Raw genomic sequence first — 25,599 nt, forward strand, 5'->3', positions numbered from 1 at the left:
AACCACTTACTGTCTACAGCCGATGGGAGAGTTTCTGGATGAACAGAGAGAACGAGGATGCCGAGGAAGTCATTGTCAACAGATATTTTCAGGAACTCCCTTCCACTCTGAAGTCAGCAGAGTACAGTAGTCAGGGTAGTGAGGCAGAGGAGGAAGAACCAGAGGAAGAGGACGACAGTCTCAGGGACGACAACTTGTGAGTGTGTCCCAAGGAGCGAGAACCCTCTTGGGAAGGGACCAGATCCCACTGCTCTAAGCTCCTTTCTAAGAGGGTTCAAGGTTGTTGTTGGTAAAAGTTCCTCCAACAAAGGGGAAACACACCCTTTAAAACTTGTGTGTGGGTTATAAAATTATCCTTTGAGAAACTTCAGGGAATACTGAAAAGTCTAAAGGAGAAAGTTCAATTCTTCTGTAAAACCCCATTCTTTGAGAAAACCACTGTTAGCATTCTATTGTATTTCCCCTCAGTCTTATAGTATGTTCACCTAATTAACTCAGTCATATTTTACTCTCTTTTTTTCCACTTAAGATCATAGTAACATTTCTAGTAACATTGGAAGTCCTTTGAAAAACATGATTTTGAATGCCTGCATAGTATGCCCCTGTGTGGATGTACCGTAATTCATTGAACACTTCCTCTATTACTAGACGCCGTTCTTAGCCAGTTCCTACACTGTACCTTACCTTGCATTTTTGGGGATACATATCAGAGAAGAAGCCCTCAATTTACCCATAGTCCTCACCTGCAAATCCTGGCTGTCCAGACAGTCTTTATTTCTGGAGCAGAAAAGCTGGGGTAGCCAAAATATTCTGATGGGCTAAAAGTGATCTGGCTTGGAACTGTGTTCTGTGGTACCTGGGGTTCTCTGGAAGAAGGAGATGGGGGGGTGGGTATAAGGAAGGAGGAAGGGATGGGCTTCAGGTCCCCATCTATGCTTCAACAGAGTATCCCCCTTTATTGCTTGACATTAGTTTTGTTTTGGTAGTCCTACTGCCAAGTGGAAAATTTGGAAAAAGGAGGTTGAAAATCCCCAATCTAGTTCATTGGGCTGAGCCCAGCTTAGAGGCATATATGGCATACCCAGGAGGGCTCACTGCAGGCTGGGCTCCTAGATGGCATTTGGGCTTCAGTGCCAGTCACACACACACAGTTTACTTGCAGGTCCCTTCCTGTTAACACACCGCTCTTGGTCTTTGTCTCTTTTTCCCTTAGTTGTGAATTAGTGCCTGTGGCATTTACTGCTTTGCCATTCTTGGCTGGGTTTGCAGACAAAGACTGCACCATTCCTGGCCTGCATATCTAATGGTGCTGCCAGGTGACCACAGGCCTTGGGCTCAGAAAAGCTGGGCACTTAATAAACAAAGAGGAGGTAGTATTAGGTGGATTAAGCCTGGGCCTCAAAGGCAGGAAACATCTCTCTCAAACTAGATTCCCAAGTAGCCTAATCCCCAGCCTCAATTGAGGAGGTTTCTCCTTCATGCTGGTCCTACAGCCTTGGTCCCAAGGCTCTGATCCTGATAGGGACTTAGTTTCAAAGACAGGTGTTGATCTTCAGAGAGTCCATTATTCTTTTTTATTAGATCCAGTCGGAAACCATTTCACCCCAGCTGTGAGAGAACCTAGCATAGGTATTAATTTTCCCTCTTAAGAGCCAACAGGGTTTCCTCTGTCCATTAAAAAAGTCAGATAATTCATACCTCTCCCCTGCAAAAGACATTTCTCCACCATCTCCCTACATTTCATGGTACATGAAATCTGCACCCTTGCCCTTTCTTAGCATTGCTTCACAGGCAGCTCTGAAATGAGGGGTTTAACTTCTTCACTGTGGTAGTGTCCTGGCACCACAATCTCATGGTAGGGTATTCAGTGAAATGACAGATCCCAGGAGGGCTGAAACGAGCCTCACTCCGTCCTATTGGACTGACTGGTGGGTTGGCCCACATTAGAGCTTTTGGCCTCAGTAGTGCTGTACGTTTGGCAATCTGCCAGGCTGGCCAGGGCTTTCTTTTTCCTGTTGTTTGTTAAACACTTAGGGCTCACTCATCAGCAGACCATGGCCCCGCATAACCTTTTTTGTCTTCTGTTGATTAGAGAGGAACATAATGACATCCTGGCTATAGCTGATTGGGGGCAGAAACTTTCCTTCTACCAACTGAGTGGAAAACAGGTATGTAGCTCTGTACAGACCCAGTGGAAGATACAGTCATGATCATGCCTATTACAGTTTTTCACTTTCTGAGACTGTATTCTTAGTAATTATAAATTATTGTTGTTTGCCTCTATTTACTGAGCATTTGCTGTGATACCAGGCACTGTGCTTTGTACTATGCATACTTTATCTAATTTAATGATAATAAAACCCTGTGAGGTAGATACTTTGATGATCAATTTTTAGAAATGAGTAGATAAGACTCAGAAAAGTGAAATAAACATTATGCCTGAGGTTCTACACTGCTAGTAAATCGAGGCATCTGGGATTGAAACCCAGATTGGTCTGACTGTGAAGACTTGATCTTAGCCATGACCCTGTCTTCCTATATTTTCTTTATTCATCTTATCCACATTTATAAGCACCCACTTAGGCCAGTCCTTCACCTGTGTTAGGAGCCACTGACATCGAGCTACGTAAGTTAATGCCTCTGCTCTGCCAGAGTTCACAGGCTGGTGGGGACACACTCCATAGCCAACAGTCCCAGTGCAGTGTGATACATGGCATGATAGAGAGCTGTACAGGTAGTAGCCATAGGGACAAAAGAGGGTGATATCATGCTCAGTGAAGATGGGGGATTTTGTAGAGGTGACTTCGAGCAAGATAAAGAGGAGTTCGCTAGGCAGAGGACATTGTTTCAAGCAGAGGAAATAGCATCTGCAAGGCAGGGAGGAATGAAAATATATGACAACTCAGGAAACAGTGACTGGATCCCAAGATCTGTGGAGGGAAGATGGGACGAGAAAGGAAGATGCGGACAAGATTTTAGTGTGAGTAAGGAGTTTGAACATTATCTACTGAAAGTAATCAGGAGCCATAGATTTAGGTAGGGAATGACTTGGTCAGGTTCCTGTTTCAAAAGAATTCCTTGTTTCCATGGAGGGTGGATTAAAGTAGAGAGAGCCAAGTGATAGGATACCTATTAGTAGACTAGAGACACTGAGGATTAGAGCAAAGTAGTGGGATGGCTTACCACCACAGCCAGGCAAATGAGACATGCAGCCGTTTCCATGGAGCCTTTGGTTTAACCGCATCCTTATTCTTCAAAACACATCATACTAGAAGTGGGGGTTTCGGGTATGTGTAGCCTAGCTTTGGAGCCATTTCTTCTGCCTCATCTTACCATTGGTCATTTCTTTTGTAGTCAAGTAAGGATAAAGTTTTTGGATAATAAAGAATTTTCTCAGTTTTCTATGGCTGTTTTCTCAGAACCCTTATTTTAATTATCTGGCATCTAGTTTCCCTGGCCCTGTCTATTCATCTACTTAGTATATGTCCGTCGTCACTTAACAAATATTTATTGGCATATCTGTGTACCAGACACTGAGTATGGGTATTAGAATTTCCCTGGAACAAATAGCCACACTACACTAGGAGGGAATGGGGTCTTGTTGCTATGATAATAATAAAAAAGAGCTCAACATGGTAGTCAGGGCCATGGGAAATATCTTCCATGTATGCAGCCTCATAGTTCATGTTGTGGCCCGGAGTTTGACTGATAAGCAACCTCAGTCTGCTGAGAATGTAACCCTCAACTAGTTTGGGACAGTAAAATTGTTTGTTTTTGTTTTTTTTACTGTGTAAGCATGTTTTAATTCTGGGAAGACTTAGAATTAAATATGAGGTACAAAGTAAATCAGACCTATTCTTTTGTGTTAGGCTTTTGGCACTAAATATTTGTGATATTTAGAGAGACATGGCTTAATAATAGCTAGCATTTATTGAGTTTCAGGCATTCTATAAACTCTTTACAAGGCTGGTTCTTTTATTCCTTCCTTATAACAACTTCGTGGGGTGGGTATAATTATTACCACTTCACATGTAGGAAATTTGAGGCCAAAATCACATAGTTTAATTAGTTGCCAAGCCTGGTTTGGAACCCAGACAGGCTGGAGGTAGAATCTATATTAGAATATTTATCAGATTTGTCTTGTGATGACCATATCAACCTGTAACTGCAGAGCAGTGAGAGAAGTGCTATGGGAGAGGAGCACACAGGGGCTATGGGAACACAGGGGAGGTGGGTCTAAATCAGGCACTGGTTGGGGCAGGGAGATTGGGGTATGTTTCCTGGAGGAGATGACAGCTGGCAGAGAACGAGAGGGAAAGGGCACTCTGGGCTGGGGTGGGATGGTGTGGAGAATAGCGCCTGTGAGAACATGGAGGACCCAAAGAGCATGGTTTACTTGAGAAACTATAAGATGTTTATTTTGACTGAGGGAAGGATCTTGGGATCTGAGCTCAGGAGCTTGACTTTTATTTTAAAAGCAGGGGTATGTCATCAAAAGTGAAAAGGCAACTTACAGAATGGTAGAAAATTTTTATAAATCACATATCTGAGAAGGAACTTGTATCTAGAACATATAAAGAACCCCTACAACTCAATAATGAAAAGACAGCCCAGTTAAAAAATGGAAAAAGGATATGAATGGACTCAATAGACATTTCTCCAAACAAGTTATACATGTAGCCAGTATGGATATGAAAAAATGTTCAACAGCATTAGCTACCAGGGAAGTGCAAATTACAATCACAATGAGATACCACTTTACACCCACTAGGATGGAGAAATTGGAATCCTTAAACACTACTGGTAAGAACATAAAATGGTATGTCATTTTGAAAATCTGGCAGTTCCTTAGAAGGTTAAACAAAATTACTATATGACCCAGTAATTCCACTCTTTGATATATATATATATATCCAAGAAAGATTAAAACATATGTCCACCCAAAAACTTGTATACAAACATTCCTTGCAGCATTATTCATAATAACCAAAATGTAGAAATGGCCTTTAACTGATGATTGTATAAGTAAATTGTGTTGTATTCATGTAATGGAATATTATTCAGCAATGAAAAGGAATGAAGTACTGATACATGATATAACACAGATGAGCCAGTCACCAAAAGCCACATATAGACTCAGAAAGTATATTAGTGGTTGTCAGGGAATGGAAAGGGGAGGGTTGTGATTGACAGCTAACAGGTACAGGATTTCTTTTTGGGATAATGTCCTGGAATTAGTGTTGGTGGTTGTGCAACTCTAAATATATTAAAAGCCAATGAATGATACACTTTGAGCAAATTATATGATATGTGAATTATACCTCAATAAACAGAGAAGGAAAACTCTGACTCCAAAAAACCTCCGCTGCCTTGCGGCATACCTCTTCAGGGGAAAGGCTAAGGGAGTAAACCCCGACAGAAAATCCGGAGCCGGAGTCCCTAAGGCGGTTTGACGTTGTAGTCAACACCGGCAACTCCTGCGGCGCACCTGAAGCCAAGCTGTATTGACTCCGTCTTTCCCTTGGACCCTTCAGCTGCGAAGAGAGGGGGGGTCTGCTGCATGGGCAACAGCAGACCCTCCATATCACCCTGCCCAGGCTCTGTAGCTTCAGCTTCACTGGAGAGGACACTCCAGCGTCATCGCAAGATGTCGATTCAACACGGGAGGAGACAGATACCGTGTCACTCCTGAGTTGGACTGCACAGCCATTCTCGGTGGTGCAGATAGACTCTTAAGAAGCTACACCATCGTCTCTCGAGACGGACGGCTGCCGACAACCTCAATAAAGTTGTTATACAGAGAGGTAGGATGGATGTAGTTCCAGAATAAAGGACAGTTTTTTAAATACAATAAATTTAGCTTTGTGAAATGCTAAAAAATAAAATAAAAGCCTAACAGCAACAGCAACAAAAAACAAAGAAGCTGAGGGGAACCATTGAAGCTTAGCTCGTACTATGTGTGGAGGAGGGCCTATGGGAGAAAGACTATCCCAGGTTTAGATTGACTGAGGAGTTAAGACACACACTCCTGGAGTGATCAGGGTGGGTGGGGGGACTGGGGGAGACAAGGCTGCCTCTAGTAGTTAAGGATATGGCTGTGTGGAGGGGAAGAGTAGGGTGCTCCAGAGGAGGCTGGGCTGTGTTCACAATGGAATCACAGGAAATAAGGTTGGCCAGCTCTCTTCTGCCTTCTTAACTCTCACCATTTAAGTCGATAAGAAAACCCCTTAATTGTATTGTAATTATTATGGATTCAGAAGTTTTCCCTTTGGTGTGTGTTCTCTTTCCTCAGATTGGGAAGGATCGGTCACTGAACTTTGACCCCTGCTGTGTCAGCTACTTTACTAAAGGGGAATACATTTTGCTGGGGGGGTCAGACAAGCAAGTATCCCTTTTCACCAAGGATGGAATGCGACTTGGGACTGTTGGGGAGCAGAACTCCTGGGTGTGGACGTGTAAAGTGAAACCTGATTCCAACTATGTGGTAAGAAGAGGAAGTTCATTTTGCTGGGCCATTGCCTGCGTAGGCACTGAGCACCAGGCATGTTTAGCCAGTCAGATCACTGATGTTTGTTCCTGAAAAATGGGAGGGTAGACCCTTTCTCCACTGAGAGCTGTGAATTGACAACTCTTTCCCTGCAGGTGGTAGGCTGCCAGGATGGCACCATTTCCTTCTATCAGCTTATTTTCAGCACTGTCCATGGGCTCTACAAGGATCGGTATGCGTACAGGGATAGCATGACTGATGTCATCGTGCAGCACCTGATCACTGAGCAGAAAGGTAAAAGGCAGGTACAGCCCCTCTGCCCTCCAGACATGGGGAAGAGACCCCATGGGTTGAGAGGGCTGCTGGGAGGAACTGTTTCTTCTTGGTCTTTTGGAAACATGTTGGACCACTGGTTCTTGCCTTTGTGTGAGGAGGGAGAGGTGAGGGGTGGATGTAGATGTCTTCAAGAATCTAATGAAAGTAAGAAACCCTCTCTCTCAAAACAAAGCAAAAAAAAAAAAAAAAATACAGACTCACAAAATTTTGCAGATAATTCCAGGGGAACATGGACTCCCTAACTGCCGGAGAATAATGTATAACAAGTCAGAGCCAGGGTGGCTGACCTGCATGGGTCTTTGTGGACCTTTATCCTGTCTGGTCAGAGGCACTTCTGGAGTACTTCTCCTTCAGCTCCATCTCCACTTGCCTCTTGGCAGGTCCTTGTCTCAGCGATAAGCAGGGGCTGTGGGTCACCACAGGCTGAGTCAGATCAGAGTTCCAGGCCTAAGGCAGTCAATCCAAACTCAGGCTTCTCTTCTGTCCACCCAAGTGGTTGGGCTGGTTAAATAGGCTAAGAATCCACTTTTTCAAGTGTATTCATATCCAGATGTCCTCGCCTGTTGTCAAGGATAGTGTTTGGGGAGTGGCTAGAGGTATGGACAGTCACTCAGATGGGCTCCTGATCATCAGGGGGCCATTAGTGCCATGCAGTTTAGGTATTTTCAGCCAGTGATAGTAGCACTAAGAATTTCATTTTCCATACTCAGTTGTAAGCTTTGGACCACCAAGATCCACAAAGACTATAAAGTATATGACTTTGGATCCCAGTGTTTAGCAGTGCTGATTGTACATATTAGACACTGCAAAGTTTTTTTTTTTTTTTATGAGAGTGTCTCCTTTAATTGCCAGTAGCATTAAGTAAATGATAGCTTTTAATTTCTCTGCCTTCTATCTTACTTAACAACCTCTTGCTAGAACTGGATTTTTTTCTTTGACAGTTCGGATTAAATGCAAAGAGCTTGTCAAGAAAATTGCCATCTACAAGAATCGATTAGCTATCCAACTGCCAGAGAAAATCCTCATCTATGAGTTGTATTCAGATGATTCATCAGACATGCATTACCGGGTAAAAGAAAAGATTATCAAGAAGTTTGAATGCAACCTCCTGGTGGTGTGTGCTAATCACATCATTCTCTGCCAGGTAAGCAGCAGTCAGGCTGAATCTGCCTCATGCTTCCGCCAAGGATAGGGAAGTTCTGTTAGGGTTTTTGGTCATTAGGAATTGGTTATTGCTTTTCTTTTATTGACATCTATATGAGGTAGAATTTACTGGAAAGTCATGGGCCATAAACTGGAGAATACTATTTTTGTATTGCAAAGTATTTTGTTATACTAGGATTATGTATATTTTAATGACTTAAAGCCTAACTTGATATCCAACAAAATGAAGATGGATTTTTTTAATAAACATATACAGATAAAAATTTATTTTATTCTTCAGTTAAACAACAAAAAATGTATTTTAGTTCAAAATAGTAAAGGAAATTTTTACTTTCTGTTAGATTTTTTTCACAGAAAAAAATTTCTGAACTTAGAGCTTCCTAGAAAATGTCTAGGTCAATGCCAAGAGAAGTTTGGAAAGACTTTGAGAGAAGGCCAACTCATCATCCTTCTTGGAAGTAGAAGTGGATTTGGTTTCATGAAACTAGGCCTATAGGAAATGATAAAATAAAAGAAATCCTTTAGGAATCAATGAATGCAAAATACTGTTAAATCTCTCTAAAAGCCTAGAACTTCAAGCAGTTGAGGGGGGCCACAGGTTATAGGATAGAAGTGGCAAACAGGCGTGCTTTTGGCTGCATATAGGTCTGCACAGAAAATTTGAGGCTGTGCTAGGCTTCATGTGAAGACTTTCATGAAGGATTAACGATACCACTTATCGGGATTAGGTCAGATAGATCCAGAATGTGAAGTGTTTTCCATCCTTAAGAGGCAGGAAGATCTCCTTGGGCCTGGGGAACACTTACTCTGTTGAATATCCATGCAGAGATGGCTTTGCTTTCTAGGAGAGACGGCTGCAGTGCCTGTCCTTCAGTGGAGTAAAGGAGCGGGAGTGGCAGATGGAGTCTCTCATTCGCTACATCAAGGTGATTGGTGGCCCTCCAGGAAGGGAAGGTCTGTTAGTGGGCCTGAAGAATGGACAGGTAAGTGCTCTTTCGGGTCTCCCATCAGGCTAATTGTCTGCATGCAGTTGCAGGCAAGCCATCAAGTTAGGACTCTGAGATATGTTTCCAGGGCAGGAAAAGGCTTCTTCCCCTCACGGGCACATTAGGGCTTCCGGTTGTGGGGATAGCCTCAGGCCAAAGCTGAGGTGGCCCTCAGACGCATAACATGCCCCATTCTGGCAGAGTTGGCACTGCAGCCTCTGGACTGCATGTTGAGTAGATTAGTGGGCTAGAAGCCACCAGAAGGTGGGGAATCTGTTAGAGGTGCAATTTCTGTGGCTTGCTAGAGAGGGAGGCAGAGATCATTTCTTAGGTCAGATCCCTATTAGGGTAGTGAATGGATTAAGTGTGTTCTAGCTTGTGTCCCAGAGGGTGCTCGTCTGCAGGCTATTCCTAGATGTTATAAGAAAAATGGACCATCTGCTCAAATAGATGTGGAAAAATCTATGTTACACAAAGTTGAACAGTTTTCTGTGTGTGTTCTTTGCTCAAAATAAGAAAAGTTCTAAGTGGGCTACATGGAAATTTGAAAGTGAAAATGTAACTGCATTAGCGTGAGAGCCAAGCTGTCTAGCAGATGGCTTGTGGCGGAGGTTTGTCAGGCTTTTCCTGGGGAGGGAAGTGAAGTCATGGAGTATGAGTTAGCAGGGACCATAAAATAAGCAATACCAAAGGGGAGGAAAACCTCCTTCTTTGTTACAGTCAGCTGTCACTTCCAGTGTGAGGCCTGAAAGCATGGATTTTGGGGGCAGGTTGACCTGGGGTCATGTTTGTGCTGAGCTTCTGACTAGCTGTGTGACATTGCACAGGTCACTTCACCTCTCTGAGGCTCAGGTTTTACAAATGAGGATCATGTTTTACAGAACTTTCAAAAACAGTAACTAATTGCTTTCACCATCATCATCATCTTCATCATCATCATCATTATTTTGCTGTGGTTGTACCAGATGTCTTGTCAGTGTTTATAGCAGCCTCTTCCTGTGTTAGTGACTCAGATCTCTGCTAGATGATGTTTCCTAAGCCTGCAGTTGGATAATGTGGTTAACAAATCCCCATTTAAGCAGACTTTCAAGTGAGTTTGTCATGTCTTGGGGCTGACATGTCATTACTTTGGTAACCTCTGATGAATTACACTCTAGTCTCCTAAGGATAAGTCCTGGTCCCTTTCCTTTCTCTACACAGAGTGTCTAGTGAAGTTAGTGGGAGTTGTTTTTGTAGAACACATGGGATTCCAACAGCCTGGCAATGCTCCAGAGTCTTGTTGCCATGGTGACTCACACTTTTTTCTCTGAAATTTTGCCAGATTCTGAAGATCTTTGTGGACAATCTCTTTGCTATCATCCTGCTGAAGCAGGCCACAGCCGTGCGCTGCTTAGACATGAGTGCCTCTCGCAACAAGCTGGCTGTAGTGGATGAAAATGACACATGCCTGGTCTATGACATCCACACCAAGGAGTTGCTTTTTCAGGTGAAGTCCCAGGGACTGCCCAGGACATGTTCCTTTGATTAGAGACTCTCCTCTAGCTTCCCAGTCCTTACAGGAGGTGCTTATGTTCTGGCTTCCAGGTAGGTCTCTGGGAGGAGCAGTGAGGTATAAGGGTGTAGGGGCCAAGAAGGGGTGCAGAGTCTAAGAGGGCACCAGACATAGCCCGCCCCTCCCACACATGAGCTGCAGGAGCTGAGTGAGTCTTTTTAAACTGTGGTTTCCTTACAAGTAAGATGAGCAGGTAATATCTTTCTTACAAGGTTACTGAGAACAGTAAATGAATAATAATAAATCTAAGTGGGACATGTTGTGGGCTCACAGTGCATGGGTTAATGTGATGATGACTTTTGAAAAAGTCTGCTTCTCACCTACTGGAGGCTGCCTGCATCAGTGAATGACCTTAGACACAGTAAGGAAACAGGACCAGTTTTATTATCGGAAAGGCATGGGGGAGGCCCTCCCTTCTATTTATTTCACAAGGATGCTATAAGAGCCAGCAAAATGTGAACTGTTTTGGAGATAGGCATTGTTTACACATCTTTTGGTCCTGTGGCTGGAGGAAGTGTGGCACTGGAGGAGACAGCCCGAAGGCTCCATGCCCAGTGCCTGGTGGCCTTTCTGCTGGACTTAGTGCTGCTCTGTAAGTGGAAGGGCCTGATTGCCTGAAGTGAGTTCCCCCAAAGCTAAAACCTTCCCTGACTGACTTCCTCAGCCACTAAAGGTTTCCTAGTATAGTGGGCAGATTGAGGACCCCTTATCTGGGCTTTTCCTTGTCCTCAGCAGCAGAATCAGCAGGGTGGAGGAGTGCTGGAGTAGGGAGCTGCCTCAGTCACTTGGAAGAAGCTACCTGGCTACCACTAGCCTCAGGTGACTGCCAGTTGATAACTCACTCGCATAACTAGGGAGGCAGAGTGGTTTAGGGGAAAAAAAGAGCATAGGCTTTGCCTTCAGACAGATCTGGGCTCCAGCCCTGCCTTCATCGCTTACTGTGTGATCTCAAGCAAGTTTGCGAACCTCTCTGAGTCTCAACTTCTCCTTACCTCTAAAATTGAACGAGTAATTTCCCCCTCACAAAATTGCTATTGGACTAAACATTGTTCCGTAGTGCCTAGCTCAGGGTCTGGCACAAGATAGGGCCTTCAGTATTACTTCCCTTCTCATCAGCCTCAACATCACCCCCTCTAGGTAGATTAGCAGCCCCAAATGATGAATCTGTGTCCAGCCTAGAACCATATAGGAGTGGAAGGGCATGTGTCCTTCCCTGTTCCCACTGAGGGTTCTGTAGTAGGCTGGGGAAGGTAATTCTCAGACCTTGCCAGGGGTCATAAACATTCCCAGCTATCTTTTTCCTCTCCCCTGCTCCTGTCCCCTGCAAATGCAAACAGCTATGTTGCTTATTTTTCTCATTATAAAAGTAATCCATGCTGATTGTAAACGATTTAGGCATTGTAAAAGATTCTAGGCAGAAAGGTATGAACATCTGCTGGTCCCTGGGTCTCCAGAGCTGAGAAAAAAACTTTGAGAGGAAGTGGGGGAAGGGGGGTACCTCTCCAGGTGGTTGAATTTTTACAGTGTGCAGGTTATAAATATAGAGAAAATAATGTATTTAAAAAATTTTTTTTAAATAGCTCATTTTTTTTTATTATAAAAAAAAAAAAAAAAATAGATGTTCATGACCAAAAGAAAATTTCAGGCAAAGAAAAAATGGAATATACAAAGCACCCACAATTCCACTCACCGAAAGACAATCACTATTAATTCTTTGGACTATATCCCTTTAAACCTTCTTCCATGCATACTTATGTATACTCATTCCCTAACAGAAGTAGACTCCACTTTACTGATTTTCTCTCCTATTATGTAGTGATTAATGTTTCAGGATAATAATTTTTATTCAAAAATAATGCTTACTAACTCAAAACCTCCAACATACAAAAGTGGATAGAGTTGCTTGCCTCTATATTGCTATCCATTTATTTGGACCCCCTTTTCTTCCCTTTCCCTCTATCCAACTGTTATCAATTTAATGGGATTCAGACTTTAAAGAGAGAACTTGACTGAATATAGGAATGAATGGTGCCCAAGCCCAAGGTGGTAGTCACAGGATCCTCACCATCCCTGCCCCTCAGGAACCAAACGCGAACAGTGTGGCTTGGAATACCCAGTGTGAGGATATGCTCTGCTTCTCGGGAGGAGGCTACCTCAACATCAAAGCCAGCACCTTCCCTGTGCACCAGCAGAAGCTGCAGGGCTTTGTGGTCGGCTACAACGGCTCCAAGATCTTCTGCCTCCATGTCTTCTCCATGTCAGCCGTGGAGGTGCCACAGGTAACTCAGGGTGCTGGTCAGCTCTCAGCAGTGGTAAGGCAGACAAGGTCAGGAAAGCCAGGCCCCTCACTGGTGCTTTGGAGCGGGAGTGGTGAGGAGAGAGGAAAGCGAGACAAGAATGGCAGCTGTGATGTCATGGAAGGAACTCTGGACTCGAATCTGAAATCCTGTCTCCACTCCATGTAATCTGTGTGTCTTTGGGCAAATAGCTCCACATCACTGATCCCCACTTCCTGGTAGGGGTGGGAAGAGGTATGCAGGGTTGTCTGTCAGCAGACAGGGTTGTGTCTCACTGAGAGCAGTGCTTGGGGCAGAGCAGAGCAAGCCGGCAAAGCTGCGAGTCCAGCAGGGCGTGTGTGAGGGCGGTATGCGTGAGAGAGAGAGAAAAGGGGTGGGATGAGGTGTGGAGGCTGAGGTCTGTAAGCCAGACAGGGGGCATGGGACTGTTGCAAAAGTCTCTCCAACTAGGAGGAGGCGAGAAGAGAAACGGGAGGCTGGAATGTGAGCCATGCCCACTGTAGAACTGTCGTAAAACAGAGGTAAGACCAAAGAAAGACTAGCCCGCAGAATCCCATCCTCAAAAGAGAGGCACTCTTAAATATTTTGGAAAGTATCCACCCAGACCTTTCCTATATGGATTTGTAATATATGCATAATATATAACTAGGAGTATATGATCGTATATAAATTTTTAAACAAAGGTGAAATCATACTACAAATATTGTTGTGTGACTTTTATCTGTAAGTATTGCTCCTATAGATGAAACCCCAGATTTACTGTGCTTACTTTATTGAATGTGTGCTATAAATAGGAGATTTTTTATTCACCTTCCTTTATCTCCATTTTCTAATTTAACCTAGCATTTACATATTGCAGACCCATTACTTTGTATGAATTGTTGGCCATCTGGCTTTTTCACTTTATAATCTACTGGAAACATGGCTCCATGTCAATAAATGTCCTTCTCTAGAAGTTTTAAATCCTAAAATAATTATAGATTCATATATAATTATAAGATGTCATACAGAGATCCTTTATACAGCTTTGTCAGTTTGCAATACTGCAGCACAAATTTGTCACCTGTGTAGGACGGTTTCTTCACCACCGACCTTTTGCTATAACCACACCTTCCTCCCTGCTGCCCTGCCTCCTCTCCTGTTGTTTTCAGTGACTGCTTTTTGTCCTACTTCCCAGATAGTCCGCAACTTACTGCACCCAGAACCTATTGTTAGACATTTGTGCTGTTTGCAGCCTTTTGCTCTTGTAGATAGTGAGCATCTTTCTGGCTAAGCCTCTGCACCTATCCCATCTTAGCTCCTTGGTATAAATTCCTAGAAGTGAAATTGCTGGGTCAAGGGCTCTTCGGGCTACATTTAAAAGATTTTTAGACATGTTTCCAGACTGCCTTTCAGGCAGGCTACATCAGTCCACATTTCCCCCACACACCTCGCCTTCACTCACTCCCTGGCTTGGCTGCTTGTAAAGAGTGGGACTAGAGTTTGTTTCTTCCTCTCAGCTAATGATACCTTTGTTACTCATTGCTGCAGGAATTATTAGTGCCTGACACAGAGCCGTTGTTCAACAAATGTTAGTGGAATTTAGACCTGAGGAAAAGGAAAGAGAAAAAAAGAAAATGAGAGAAAGAAGGGAGAGACGTGGGTGGAAGTGGCGGCAGAAGGAGAGGCCAGAATACCCCTGTGGACTGTTCCCTTGCAGTCCTCATCTGCTCCCCATCCCTCGTCAACACACCACATCATTCAGAAACCCGGTCTTCCTCAATCATGCCAAACGTGCTATGCTGGTTGAAAGTTTTTTTCTCCCAAGACTGCCGTTTTGACCTCAAGATAAATCCAGTTTGCTGCTCCCTGACTTTGGTTGGCCAGGAGGAGCTGAAGGGGGTGCCTGGGGCTTCCTCTGCTAAGCTCTTAAGATTCAGAAGTGAGAGTTCCCCACCCCACCCCCAGCCCCCCAACCCCCCATGGCTGCACCAAGGCTATCCTGCTGATGCAGCAGGTCAGAACTGCCAAGGGTTAGGAAAGCCAGCCTCAAAACAAAGGCTATTTATCTGTCGCCTCTGCCTTCAGCTATCCTGTGGTTTAGGGCTAGGGAGGAGGGAGAAAGCATCAGACCCACTCTGGGGATTTCTGGTTTCCTTTCGAAATTTACATCATCTTGTGCAAGAAACAGTTTGTCAGGGCTGCCAAGTAGGGCTGTGAGCCCCAGTTGGGCTTCTTCTCAGGGCGGGTGGTTGACTTCATGCTTGGAATGCAATAGCAAGATAAAGTAGAGCTCAGAGGGCATTTGTTCAGTTAGGGTATTTTTAAAACTCCCACTCTCAGGTTGTGCCTCCCAGGCAAGTCCAAATGTTAACCATTTATGCAGTGCTTGATTTTGATGGGCCCGTCTGAGTTTCTGTCCCACCCAAGAGGCATTTAGCATGGTGAGAAGTTATACAGTTTAGGGGAGGGAGTCCTGACTTTCTTCTGACTGTGCCACCTAAGTCAGCTGATGGGGAGTTTTGAGAAAATTTATAGGTGGTGGTCTTGATCTGAGCCCTACGGTCTGGAAAGGCAGCAAGGAGCAAGCAGCGAGGGTGTTTCAAACAGGGAAAGCTGAGGGTGGGAACAAGGTGGGAGAGTTTGGGAGATGGGGAGGGGCTGAGAAAAGACTGGATGTGATGAGCATGCTCATTTTCTGCCCAGCACTTTATCAGTTTTCAAAGCACTTCTTTTGTTTGCCCATGGTGGCCTGTGAGCTGGGCAAGGCATCTAAACAGAAGTTAATTCACCCCAAAATTCACACAACTAGGATGTGGCTGAGCCAGGCCTGGGTTCTAGCTCAGCTGCTTCTGTGTCCATACCCTGCTGTGACCTGAAGGGAGGGAAGCGGGGTGGGGTGGCATGGCAGGAAAGATGGGTACTCAGATGCAGGCACATCTTGCTGTCAGAGAGTAGAACAGCTTAAAAAGAAAAAAATTTCCTTCAACTCTAAAGCTAAAAAACGTGACAGGAAATTTCAAAGATTAAGGCCCAAAATGGAGAAAACAGCACTTCCAACTCCACATTTGGGAACCATTAGCACAGAGGTACGGGTTGATTGATCTGCACTGCCTAGGAATCCAGAAGGGGAGAGTTGTAGTTCCCTTCAGCCCACTCGCCTACAAACAAGCGCAGGGCCTTTTGTCATGAAAGGCACTCAGACCCAGCTCACACTTGTTCTCATGTACACACACACATATCCCAGAGGTCACCCCAGGCGCCAGCTCCAGGATCTTCCATGCGCCACTTATGTGTCCTTACACAAGTCAGTTGCCCTCCCTGAGTGTAACCTCCTGGGTGATAATCAGGGAGTGATAATGCCTACAGCACAGGAGTGTTGGGACAGCTCCAAAAGTTCTGTGTAAACCTGCCAGCAGAGGTTGTTAGGAACCACTCACAGGTATCACAGCAAGGCAGCCCGTTTGGAAGGAGGGATGGCAGGCAGGTTTCTAATGTCAGGGAACTAACAGTAGTGTGTCTGCAGCCTTCCTGGGTAACCTGAAGCAAATCATTTACCTTCCTGGGGGGGGTAAGAAGTTTTCTCAGCCTGCTTCGTAAGAAGTTATTCCAGACCCCTTCCTCACAGTAGCATTGTTCATTCCTCCAGCAAATGTAGGTTGTGGGCCTGCTGAGGGAAGGAAGTACAGCCCCACTGTTGCCCTCGTGGGGGACACAGGCTTGTAATTACAACACAACCAGAGAGAGATCTGGACAAAGGGCAGAGGAAGCCCAGCCTCCTTTCCTAGAGGGGTCAGTGAAGACTTTCCAGAAAACACCTCTTCATTTTAACAGGGCCTTGAAAGCCAAATAGGTACTTTCCAGAGTGGGGGTGGGGAGTGGGGCAAAGGCATTCCAGATGAGGGCGACATCTGTGGTGAGGCAAGTCTGGAGGTGGATAAAGCCAGTGGTGGAGAGGAGGATGGGCAGGAGGTGTGTGCTGCTGAACAGGATGGCTTGGCTATGAAAGGGGCTGGCTGAGAAGGATACCGACTAACCAATGTAGCATGCTCTGCAGGCATTTGTATTTAAGTCTGTGCCCACATCTGGAGTCAGGCTTTGTATAAATATGACTCTTTGCATTACTCTGAAAACGACCTTCTTTCTTTTTGATGAAATCCTGCAGTCTGCTCCCATGTACCAGTACCTGGATAGGAAAATGTTCAAGGAAGCCTACCAGATTGCTTGCTTGGGTGTGACAGACACTGATTGGCGCGAGTTGGCCATGGAAGCTTTAGAAGGATTAGAGTTTGAAACAGCAAAGAAGGTAAGCATCTAGTCAGCATGAGCTAGAATCTGGTTCTCGAAGGGTCCTTTGAGGAGGCAGAAGGGGGTCCATGTGACATATGGAGAGGCAAATGCATACTGCAATGGGCTCTGTAGTTAGACTGACCTGGGTTCAGCTCTCAGCTCAGCCACCTCCTAACTGTAAGCAGGAGCCTTTTTAAGGTTGCTCATGGGTAAAATTAGGGTGCTGATAGGCCCCCATCCTCAAAAATTATACAGATCTAATGTGATAATGCCTGTAAAGCCTGACACAGGAGAAGCCTCTGACAGATTCTAGCTGTCACTATTATTAGCTATCATTTATGTAAAGCACCAAGCTAAAAGCCTGACACATAATAGGCACTCCATAAATGGTAGCTTTTGTTATTGATATAAGCACTTATTGGTATTAGGTCATTTATTACACAATGCCTGTATTTCTTGGCACTCTACTAAGTATGGTGGAAGAGATGGTCGAGCTCTCTGATTCTGACAGCCACGTCACTCCCCACATACCTTCATGGCATGATTCATGAGCTTGATTCATGGTGTCATTTCCTGGCTTGCTCTATTAAAATTACAGAAATGGCTGAAAAAATAATTTGATCCCTTTCCATGGGTTATTAGAAAGAGCCCAGCTTTGTCTCTGAGTTGGCCTTCCATTTGGAACCTGAGGTGTGGGAGAAAGGAATGGCCTCCAACCCTGTCCCCTACTCCTCCCTTCTGTCTTTATCTTCCCAAAGCCAATTAATCAGATACTCATTTGCCCACACATCTGAGCTGGTAGGGAAGGACTTGCAGAAGTATGTGATGCCATCTCCATGCTAGATCTAGGCTTCTAAGCATGAAAAGAGAGTGGACAGAGACTACACTAGGGTTCAGAAGCCTGGTTGAGACCAGCTTCATGGTGAACAGGCTAGACGGCCCCAGGCGGGCCACCTCCCTTGGAGCCTCAGCCCTCCCATTTCTACAGTGAGGAGGGTGAAACACTAACTGCCAAGCCTGCCTGACACCGTGTCATCAGGCTTAACTGTCACATTGTAAAAGGGATTCTAAAACTAGCAGTGGTTGTACAAATGCTAGCTGTTATTAAAACAAGTACAATTATAATTATATATATTAATTGTCTGTTTTATAGTTTTAGATTTATTGTGTCAGAAAAGTGGTAGAGGAAGGCTTCAAGAATACAGAGGACTGAGGAAACATTTCCATGGAGAGAGCTTCCCTCTCCTGCCCCAACCCAAAATGCCAGAAGGAATGAAGAATAATTGAGGATTCCTAGAATATATTTTGTTTGTTTTTACCCTGAAATGAAATTAGACAGAAGTGCCTAGCACAGTGTTACATGCTCGGCAAATGTTTTGATGAAAGCTAAACTGGAATGGCCATCCATTTGTTTAATACCAACCCCCAATTCTCTATCACCCCAAACACTCCCTGAGAATAAAACTTATTGTATTAAAGCCACAAGATTTTGACCATAGATTGTAACTTGATCACTTCATCCAAATAAATACCTAATCCTCAGCCTTTCTTTTTCTGCTTTGCCAAGTCGCTTAGGCACACACATGGAGGTGGAGAATGGTTCCTGGCAAAGACTGCTGTGCCCACTAGATGGCAGAAGAGAGCTGTTTAGCACCTAGGACCACTGCCTTGAGTAGAACTGCAAAGCTTCTCTGTTTCTACATTTCCCTCCGTTGAGGTTACTCACAAGCCTTGTGACTCTGACCACTCTGACCACTCCAACGAGGGCACCCCTGACTCTGCAGAATGTCAGGGCTGAAGGAACTGCAAGGAAACAGATTTCTCTCAGTGGTAGGGAAGAAGTAGGTCCAGGCTCCCTAGCTGGAAAGAGAGCTAGGACTGAGACTAGAAAGCTCCTTATTTCCTACTTGCTACTCTGCCAGACTTTCCACGTTTCCCTATCATATTGCCTTAAGGAAGCCCAGACCTCAAAGATGGTTTATAATAGCTTAGTGAAGAACACAGGTGTTCTAAGCTCTCTATGCCTTTGCTCATGTGATACCTGCTTCACCCATTCAAAGAATTCCTCTTCAGGAATACCCACTTGCCAGGTTCCCACCCTGCGATGCTTTATCTAATCCTGCCTCTGCTACTGCCTGTACTCAGACAGTGAATCTGTGTTCTCCATGGCATCTAGTTCATACTCGTATAGCTCTTAGCTCAGGAGATTTACCCATGTTCATCTGTTTAATCTGCCTGCCTCCCCTTTCAGAATATGAGCCCCTGAATTGGGGAGGGGGCAGGAGCCAAGGCATATTCATCTATGGGTCCCCAGCCCGACAGGATGCCTGGCCCTGTGGTCTGAAAAGATGAAGTCACATTGTGGTCATCTGTGAGGCACCAGAGGCTGGGTGACTTCCTCATTTCCACAAGTCTTTTTAGCATGGAGGACATCACACAGCTAAGTAGAGGCTGCAATTGGCCAGGGTTGTTGTTCTGCATTTCATATTCTCAGAGCTCCTGGACAGGCTGCCTCCTCTAGGTATGTGGCAGCCCATTTCAAATGGGACCATGTAAAGAAGCACAGCTGGGTACAAATATTGATAGCAAAGCCACATGAGGATCAGCCTGACGTGGTGGGTTATGCTCCTCTAAATCCCCTGCAGAATCTGAAAGCAACAGAAAAGGCTTAGTTAATATCAGTCTGCATGAAGATGAGTGCCTGGAAACTTCCAGCAGCCCATGGGTTAAAGTCTCTGGCTGTACTGTGAGTCCAAGGCAAGAGCTACACTTTTAGGATTTACGCAAGAGTTTGCCTTCCAGGGACTTGGAGTGATTCATTCCCTACCTCCCCCTTCCTTCTAGAAACCATCTTTATTCCTTCTCAAATCTCCCCTCCTTTACTCCCTTTATGACACTACTGTGGGCTCTGAATGCCCTGTGTTTATGTGCTTTGGTAAGCATAGCTGTCTTCTGTTTTCCGTCCACATCACCAAGATGTGCGTGCAGTCTCTCCTTGGTCAGTACATCTTCCCCACTCCCGCTCAGATGCCACTGCCTCAGTGTCAGACTGGCTTGTTCTTCCCTTTTGCATAGACATTCATCTAAGTGGGCACCATCTCAGACTGCAGTATCATAGTTTTGTTGACCTAATCCCAAAGTGATTGATGCAGCCAGGGCTTCTTTGCTCTTTGTATGGACTAATCCCAGGGATAAAGGCAAGCCTCACTGGGTGGTATAACCCTCCTGAACACACAGTGATTAATCAATGCTCGCTGCTCTTCCCTCCTTACTGGCTCACTTTCTAAAGCTTGACTTCCCACCCCCAGCCAATCACCCAGCTGATTTTATTCTTTTATTTCTTCCTCTGTAGGCCTTCACCAGAGTACAAGACCTCCGATATTTAGAGCTCATCAACAGCATTGAGGTAAAGATGAAGTGTTCTTTCTTCTCTAGAAAGCAGACTCGCTGTCAGTGGTTTACAAGCTCTTCCAGCAGGCGAGAGCCTTGAGGCCATGTGAACAGAGCCCGCTGGTGTTGGGGCCACAGCCTTGCCCTTGGGATGCAGAATGCCCCGTTGCGGGGAGACAGTGCATGGGGGCAAGGAGTAGCTGGGGCCGGGAGCTGGTTCCTGATCTCTCTGAGCTTTGATCTCTCTACCTTGCATAGTTGCTAGGAAGATTAAATAGGTTCTCAGTAACTGATTTTTCCTTGCAGTGGTTGTTAGCTAGTTACCATCCTCTAGGACTTCCGTAACGTGCCAGTGTAGGAGGCATTTCCCAAATACAAATGATCTATGCCTCACCCATAGCAGTGAGTCCTGGGGAGGGAGGTCTGAGCTGGGCACCCAGGGAGCTCTGTAGCCCTTCCTGTAGCCCATCATTCCTAGCTGAGAACAGCAGCCTCATCAACCAAACCTAGAGAGGGCTGGGGTGGACTAAAGAGCCTAGTTCTACGAGCACCATTTGCTGGGTGATGGTGGAACATATTCTTAATTCCTGTGTATCTTAGTGCAGTCTGACAGTCTGTAAAAAGGCATACATATTTTTTCTCCTGAACAGATTTATTGTGAGGCTATGGGAATGTGAGATACATTTGAATTACCATATGGAAGCAGTGAAGAAACCAGCAAATGTCTTGTCCCTTTGATTCAGTTCAGCATAAGCACCTGTTGTGGGCCACGCCTTATGCTGAGCCCAGTGGGCAGAGCTGAGTGGCAGAGACCTGCAGGAGCTCCCAGCCTGCTGAGCCTAATAATTGTTGCCATTTGCTGAGTGCCTGCTCTGCCCCAGGGCATGATCATGATTGATGTGTATATTATTTTAAATCCTTACAACTACTTAATGAGACAGATACTGTTTGTATTCCTATTGGATAAATAAGGACACTAAGGCTCAGAAAGGCTAGGCCATGTCCCTAAGGGCTCACAGACAAAAGCTCTGTTCAAATTCAAAGCCAGTTCTATTTCCCAAACTGTCTTTACTCTAGGCTGTGTGACTCGCTAAGTTAAAGTTGCTTCTGTCGTAGGGCCCACCCCCCAACATCTACTTCCTCCCCCAGCACCATCATTAGCTGCATTTGTGTTTTCTGTTGCTTACCTACGCGCATGGTGAAGAGTTTGTTCAGAGCCATCTATCTGTAATGCCTAGTATCACTTATGATCGGAGGTGGCATTTATGATTCATCTGGTCAGGATCTAGTGGTCTTAATCTATGCAGAGGTAACTGACTCCTGTGGGGACCACCTCTTGTTATTTACCAGGTCTTACAACGTTCCTGGTTTACTACTGCCTCCTCTAGCATGCTATGAGCTGGGCAGTGGGTTAAAGTAAACTTGTAAGAATTGTCTCTTGAAAGAGTAAAGTGCCTTCAGGTAAGGATCCATTTTAGCCGCTCTAAGGTCTTAGTTGCTTGCTTCTAGGTATTTGGCATTATTCCAGAGAACCGAGTTTCCTTCCTAGGGTTTGGATAGGTGAGATGTAACTACTGATAGCAGGAGGAAGAGAATCTGCCTATATGACTTCACACATACTGAATATACATAAACCGATTTTCTTGAACATGGTGATATTTTTTTGGCCTAGAATGGATATGCCATAAATTCCATAGCTAGTGTAACCTGTTCCTTTATCTCACTGTGAGGCTTTAATCATTTCCTACAATTAGGAGTCAGTTTATTTGGCTGATTAGCCTAAACTCTGTAGTTTCTTTTTGTTTTTAAAAATTATTTCTGTCAGTGGGGAAGCGTGTTGCCTCCAGCTGTTAAAACTTTCACCAGCTTGTTTGGGAGTTTGATTCAATGTCTCATCTTCTTCTACAGGGATATACTTGCTAGAAAACAAGCAAAAAGAAACTGCTGGAGATGAGAGATTGGGTGTTATTGAGTGTTTACAAATACTTGAGCTGTAGACTAATGAATGCTCCCCAACACAGAAGAAAGGACTGTGCCAATTATTTCTATTCATCCTCAGCACTGCTACATGTTTATGTGTATGCGCCACACATATGTGTGTGAGTGCATGTGTGTATGTACACACAGGTGTGTTGGGGACCATCATTGTTTCTGAAGGTGGCATTATGTGGTACAAAGAGCATCTGGAGTCAGACAGACTGAGTCCAAATGACAGCTCTACGGGAGCTCAACCTGCTCCTCTTCTGAATCTCAGCTTCCCTCAGTGTTATGCTTGCGTGGTACCACCCACCCTTGGGTCCATGTAGGAAGTGTACACCTAGTGAGTGCTCAGCACGCAGTATCGCTCACCTTCACTTCAGAGACAGGAACATAGTGAGACTCATTATATTATTTTGTTGGTCTCCTTCTGGGGAAGAAACCCTAAACTTTCTCCTTGTCTACCATGATCATGAGTCACAACTCAGCCAAACCAGGCGTGAGAGATTTGGGGAGCTTGGGGGCCTCCCAGGACGGGCAGTACACACTATCCTAAATATGCAGTTGTTTCCTTGGAAGAAAGCAGCCCTGAGGAATTTCCATTAAGCAAATAAAAGTTTGCACCTCTTTGATCTGTACTCTCAGAGGGGGGAGGGAAATCTGCTTTTGTTGTCAAGCAGTCCCCACAGAAACTTAGGTGAGAGACAGCAGCCCAGCAGTGTGGGTTCCAATAGGAAGGTCCAGGGGCTTAACTTGAAATAGCAACAACTAACCTTTGTAAAGGCTGCTTCCTGCCATGGCTGCAGAGGCCATTTCCTTTGCTTCTAATTTTTCCAGGAGAGGAAGAAGCGGGGAGAGACCAACAATGACTTGTTTCTGGCAGATGTGTTTTCCTACCAGGGGAAGTTCCACGAGGCCGCCAAATTGTACAAGAGGAGTGGGCACGAGAACCTTGCCCTCGACATGTACACTGACCTCCGCATGTTTGAGTATGCCAAGGTAATCCCCCCACATCCTGGCCCACACTGCCACATGGAACCCACCAGTGTTCTGACACTGCGGTGTTGGAGTTGTTTGGCCCCAGCAGGTGGTGCAGACAGAAAATAGCAATAACCTCAGAGAGAGTGTCAGCAAACTGGTAAGCAAAGGAACCATCAATAGCCACTGGTTGAAGCCGACTTAAACATGACCCTTCAGGGTGACGCTAAAAGGACAGAATATGACACTTCAGACCTTTGTCAATGACAGCTGGATGGACTGTGAGTCTGAATCATCAGTGTCCCTTTGTTAAGTGTTCACAGTTCAGGGCGTCAGGGCTGTCTCCCACAAATTCTCTCAAAACTTCACTAGAAGCCACCAAGAATCAATGTCCTCAGGCATGAATGGTTCTACCATCCTCATACAGGACAGTGTGGTTCACTCTAGCCAAGGTTTCCTAAGCGCCTGCCGTCTGTCTGATACTGGCCTTCGCACTGGGCCTTGGAGACACTATGACAACTATGACAGAGTTCCTCTCCTCTGGTGCTAGCACAGTGCGCCCCCTGCCCCCATCACCCAGGCTGGTGCAGCATCGATGGTGGAGATTTCCCCTTACATTTGGAGGGCCCAGCAGGTATGGGTGCATGAGGGAGACCTTCCTGGAGCAGGTACTGGATGGCTTGTGTGAACATGAGTCCCACTGAGGAGCCCAGACCCTGAGGACACTTGCAGTTGAGCCTAATGTAAGGGGAAAAGAGCCTTGGGTGCATTGAGCAACCAGGCTCTTCCTTCCCTGGAGGTGCCTTTGTTAACCTGCCTTTCTCAGTAGTGTCGGGAGCTTCAGAATGTTATTAACTGAGTCATCAGCCACAGCCAATTAGTGGCTATTAATGATAATTATCTGGCTCACAAGTTCAAGATGGAAAGCCCTCCCCATTTTTTTCTGCTCTTCTGTTCCTGAAGGTGGCTGCGCTCTTTTATAATCTACCATCTGTGAATTCCTGGTGCCAACGGTTATGTCGGGGTCACTGATGTGGCCCAGGAGTTTCTGGTCATCAGCACCTGAACAAGCACCTGGTCCCTAGCTTATCTTTTCACCTCGTTGGTTCTTTCACTCCATCCCTCACATCCAAGTGCTTCAGGTTCCCCACTTTGTCCTCTTCAACTCCCACCACACACACAGACAAGCAGACACAATTTAACGCTGCATTCATACTGAGAACACCTAAATCATTGTCTCTCTTTCTGGGGATAACAGCATTTAAACCGAGGCCAAAATCTTAAAGGATTGAATCCTAGGGATTGAACTTAGGCATTAGGAGGGCTGGCTGTGTGTGTTCTTCGGACTTCTGAGACCTCTCAGCAGACAGCGGTGGTGCAATAGACAATGCCTCCTCACCTTGGTGTCCAGAGAGCCGGTGTGAGTCCTGGTCCTTCCTACTGGTGACCTACAGAAAGGCTGTTCAATTTGCTAAGCCTCCATTTTCTTCTTGGTGGTGACATAGTGTAGTTGCAGCTCAGCTTAGTTCTAAGAATTGCACAAAATGTATAAGAAAACCCTCTACAAAGGCCAAGCTATAGAAAGTTAGGAAAATGAGAGGAGCCAAGCCTGACCACAGAGTGGCTGTCCTACAGACCTCACCCTGGTCAGTCCAACTCCTGCTTCTACATTGAGGCCCCTCCCTACACTTTGGGTGGGCTTTGTGCACCCACAGTCTCCCACCCAGAAATGCAGCCTATTTACACACTCCATCTGGTCTGCCTCCCTATGAAGGTAAATACTCTGGGGGTTGTTTTTGCTTGTAGTTTTTGATCACAATCCCAAGTAGGTTGGTTCTGTTTCAGTCCCCTCCCCCCTCAATAGTTTGAATTTGCGAAAGTATGTACATACACATTATGTTGGGGGTGGGGAGGGATACAAGTACTTATTAACAAGGCATGTTTTTGTTTATTTGAAAATTGCTTCCCAAGATTCAATCTGGTTTTCAGAAAATTTTTAAATTACATTCCCACGTACAAATAAATTATATGCTTTCCAGATAAGTGACATGTTTATATGGTGATAAAGGGAATTATAATGCTCTTAACTCTTATGTAGTATATCCTTATCAAAATCACCAAGCATGAGAACACTGTTTAGTCTCATTCATCACTCAGCACAGC

The 25,599-nt window shown here is 45.1% G+C and overlaps 1 protein-coding gene across 2 annotated transcripts in view; it reads left to right on the forward strand.

Annotated features, from left to right (window-relative positions):
* The window catches only part of IFT122 (intraflagellar transport 122), a 67,198-nt gene that overhangs the window by 20,876 nt on the left and 20,723 nt on the right, over positions 1–25,599 (forward strand). For both annotated transcript variants that reach the window (XM_090284205.1, XM_090284206.1), the window contains exons 8-17: positions 2,093–2,168; positions 6,293–6,484; positions 6,643–6,781; positions 7,765–7,967; positions 8,833–8,970; positions 10,295–10,459; positions 12,607–12,804; positions 16,967–17,107; positions 20,444–20,497; positions 23,296–23,457. In XM_090284205.1, coding sequence (XP_090140331.1) covers positions 2,093–2,168; positions 6,293–6,484; positions 6,643–6,781; positions 7,765–7,967; positions 8,833–8,970; positions 10,295–10,459; positions 12,607–12,804; positions 16,967–17,107; positions 20,444–20,497; positions 23,296–23,457 — 1,468 coding nt within the window. The remainder of the gene's footprint in view (positions 1–2,092; positions 2,169–6,292; positions 6,485–6,642; positions 6,782–7,764; positions 7,968–8,832; positions 8,971–10,294; positions 10,460–12,606; positions 12,805–16,966; positions 17,108–20,443; positions 20,498–23,295; positions 23,458–25,599) is intronic.

Source organism: Furipterus horrens, unplaced genomic scaffold (assembly GCF_987537825.1).
Source record: "Furipterus horrens unplaced genomic scaffold, mFurHor1.1.pri manual_scaffold_7, whole genome shotgun sequence".
In the NCBI taxonomy this organism is placed as follows: Eukaryota; Metazoa; Chordata; class Mammalia; order Chiroptera; family Furipteridae; genus Furipterus; species Furipterus horrens.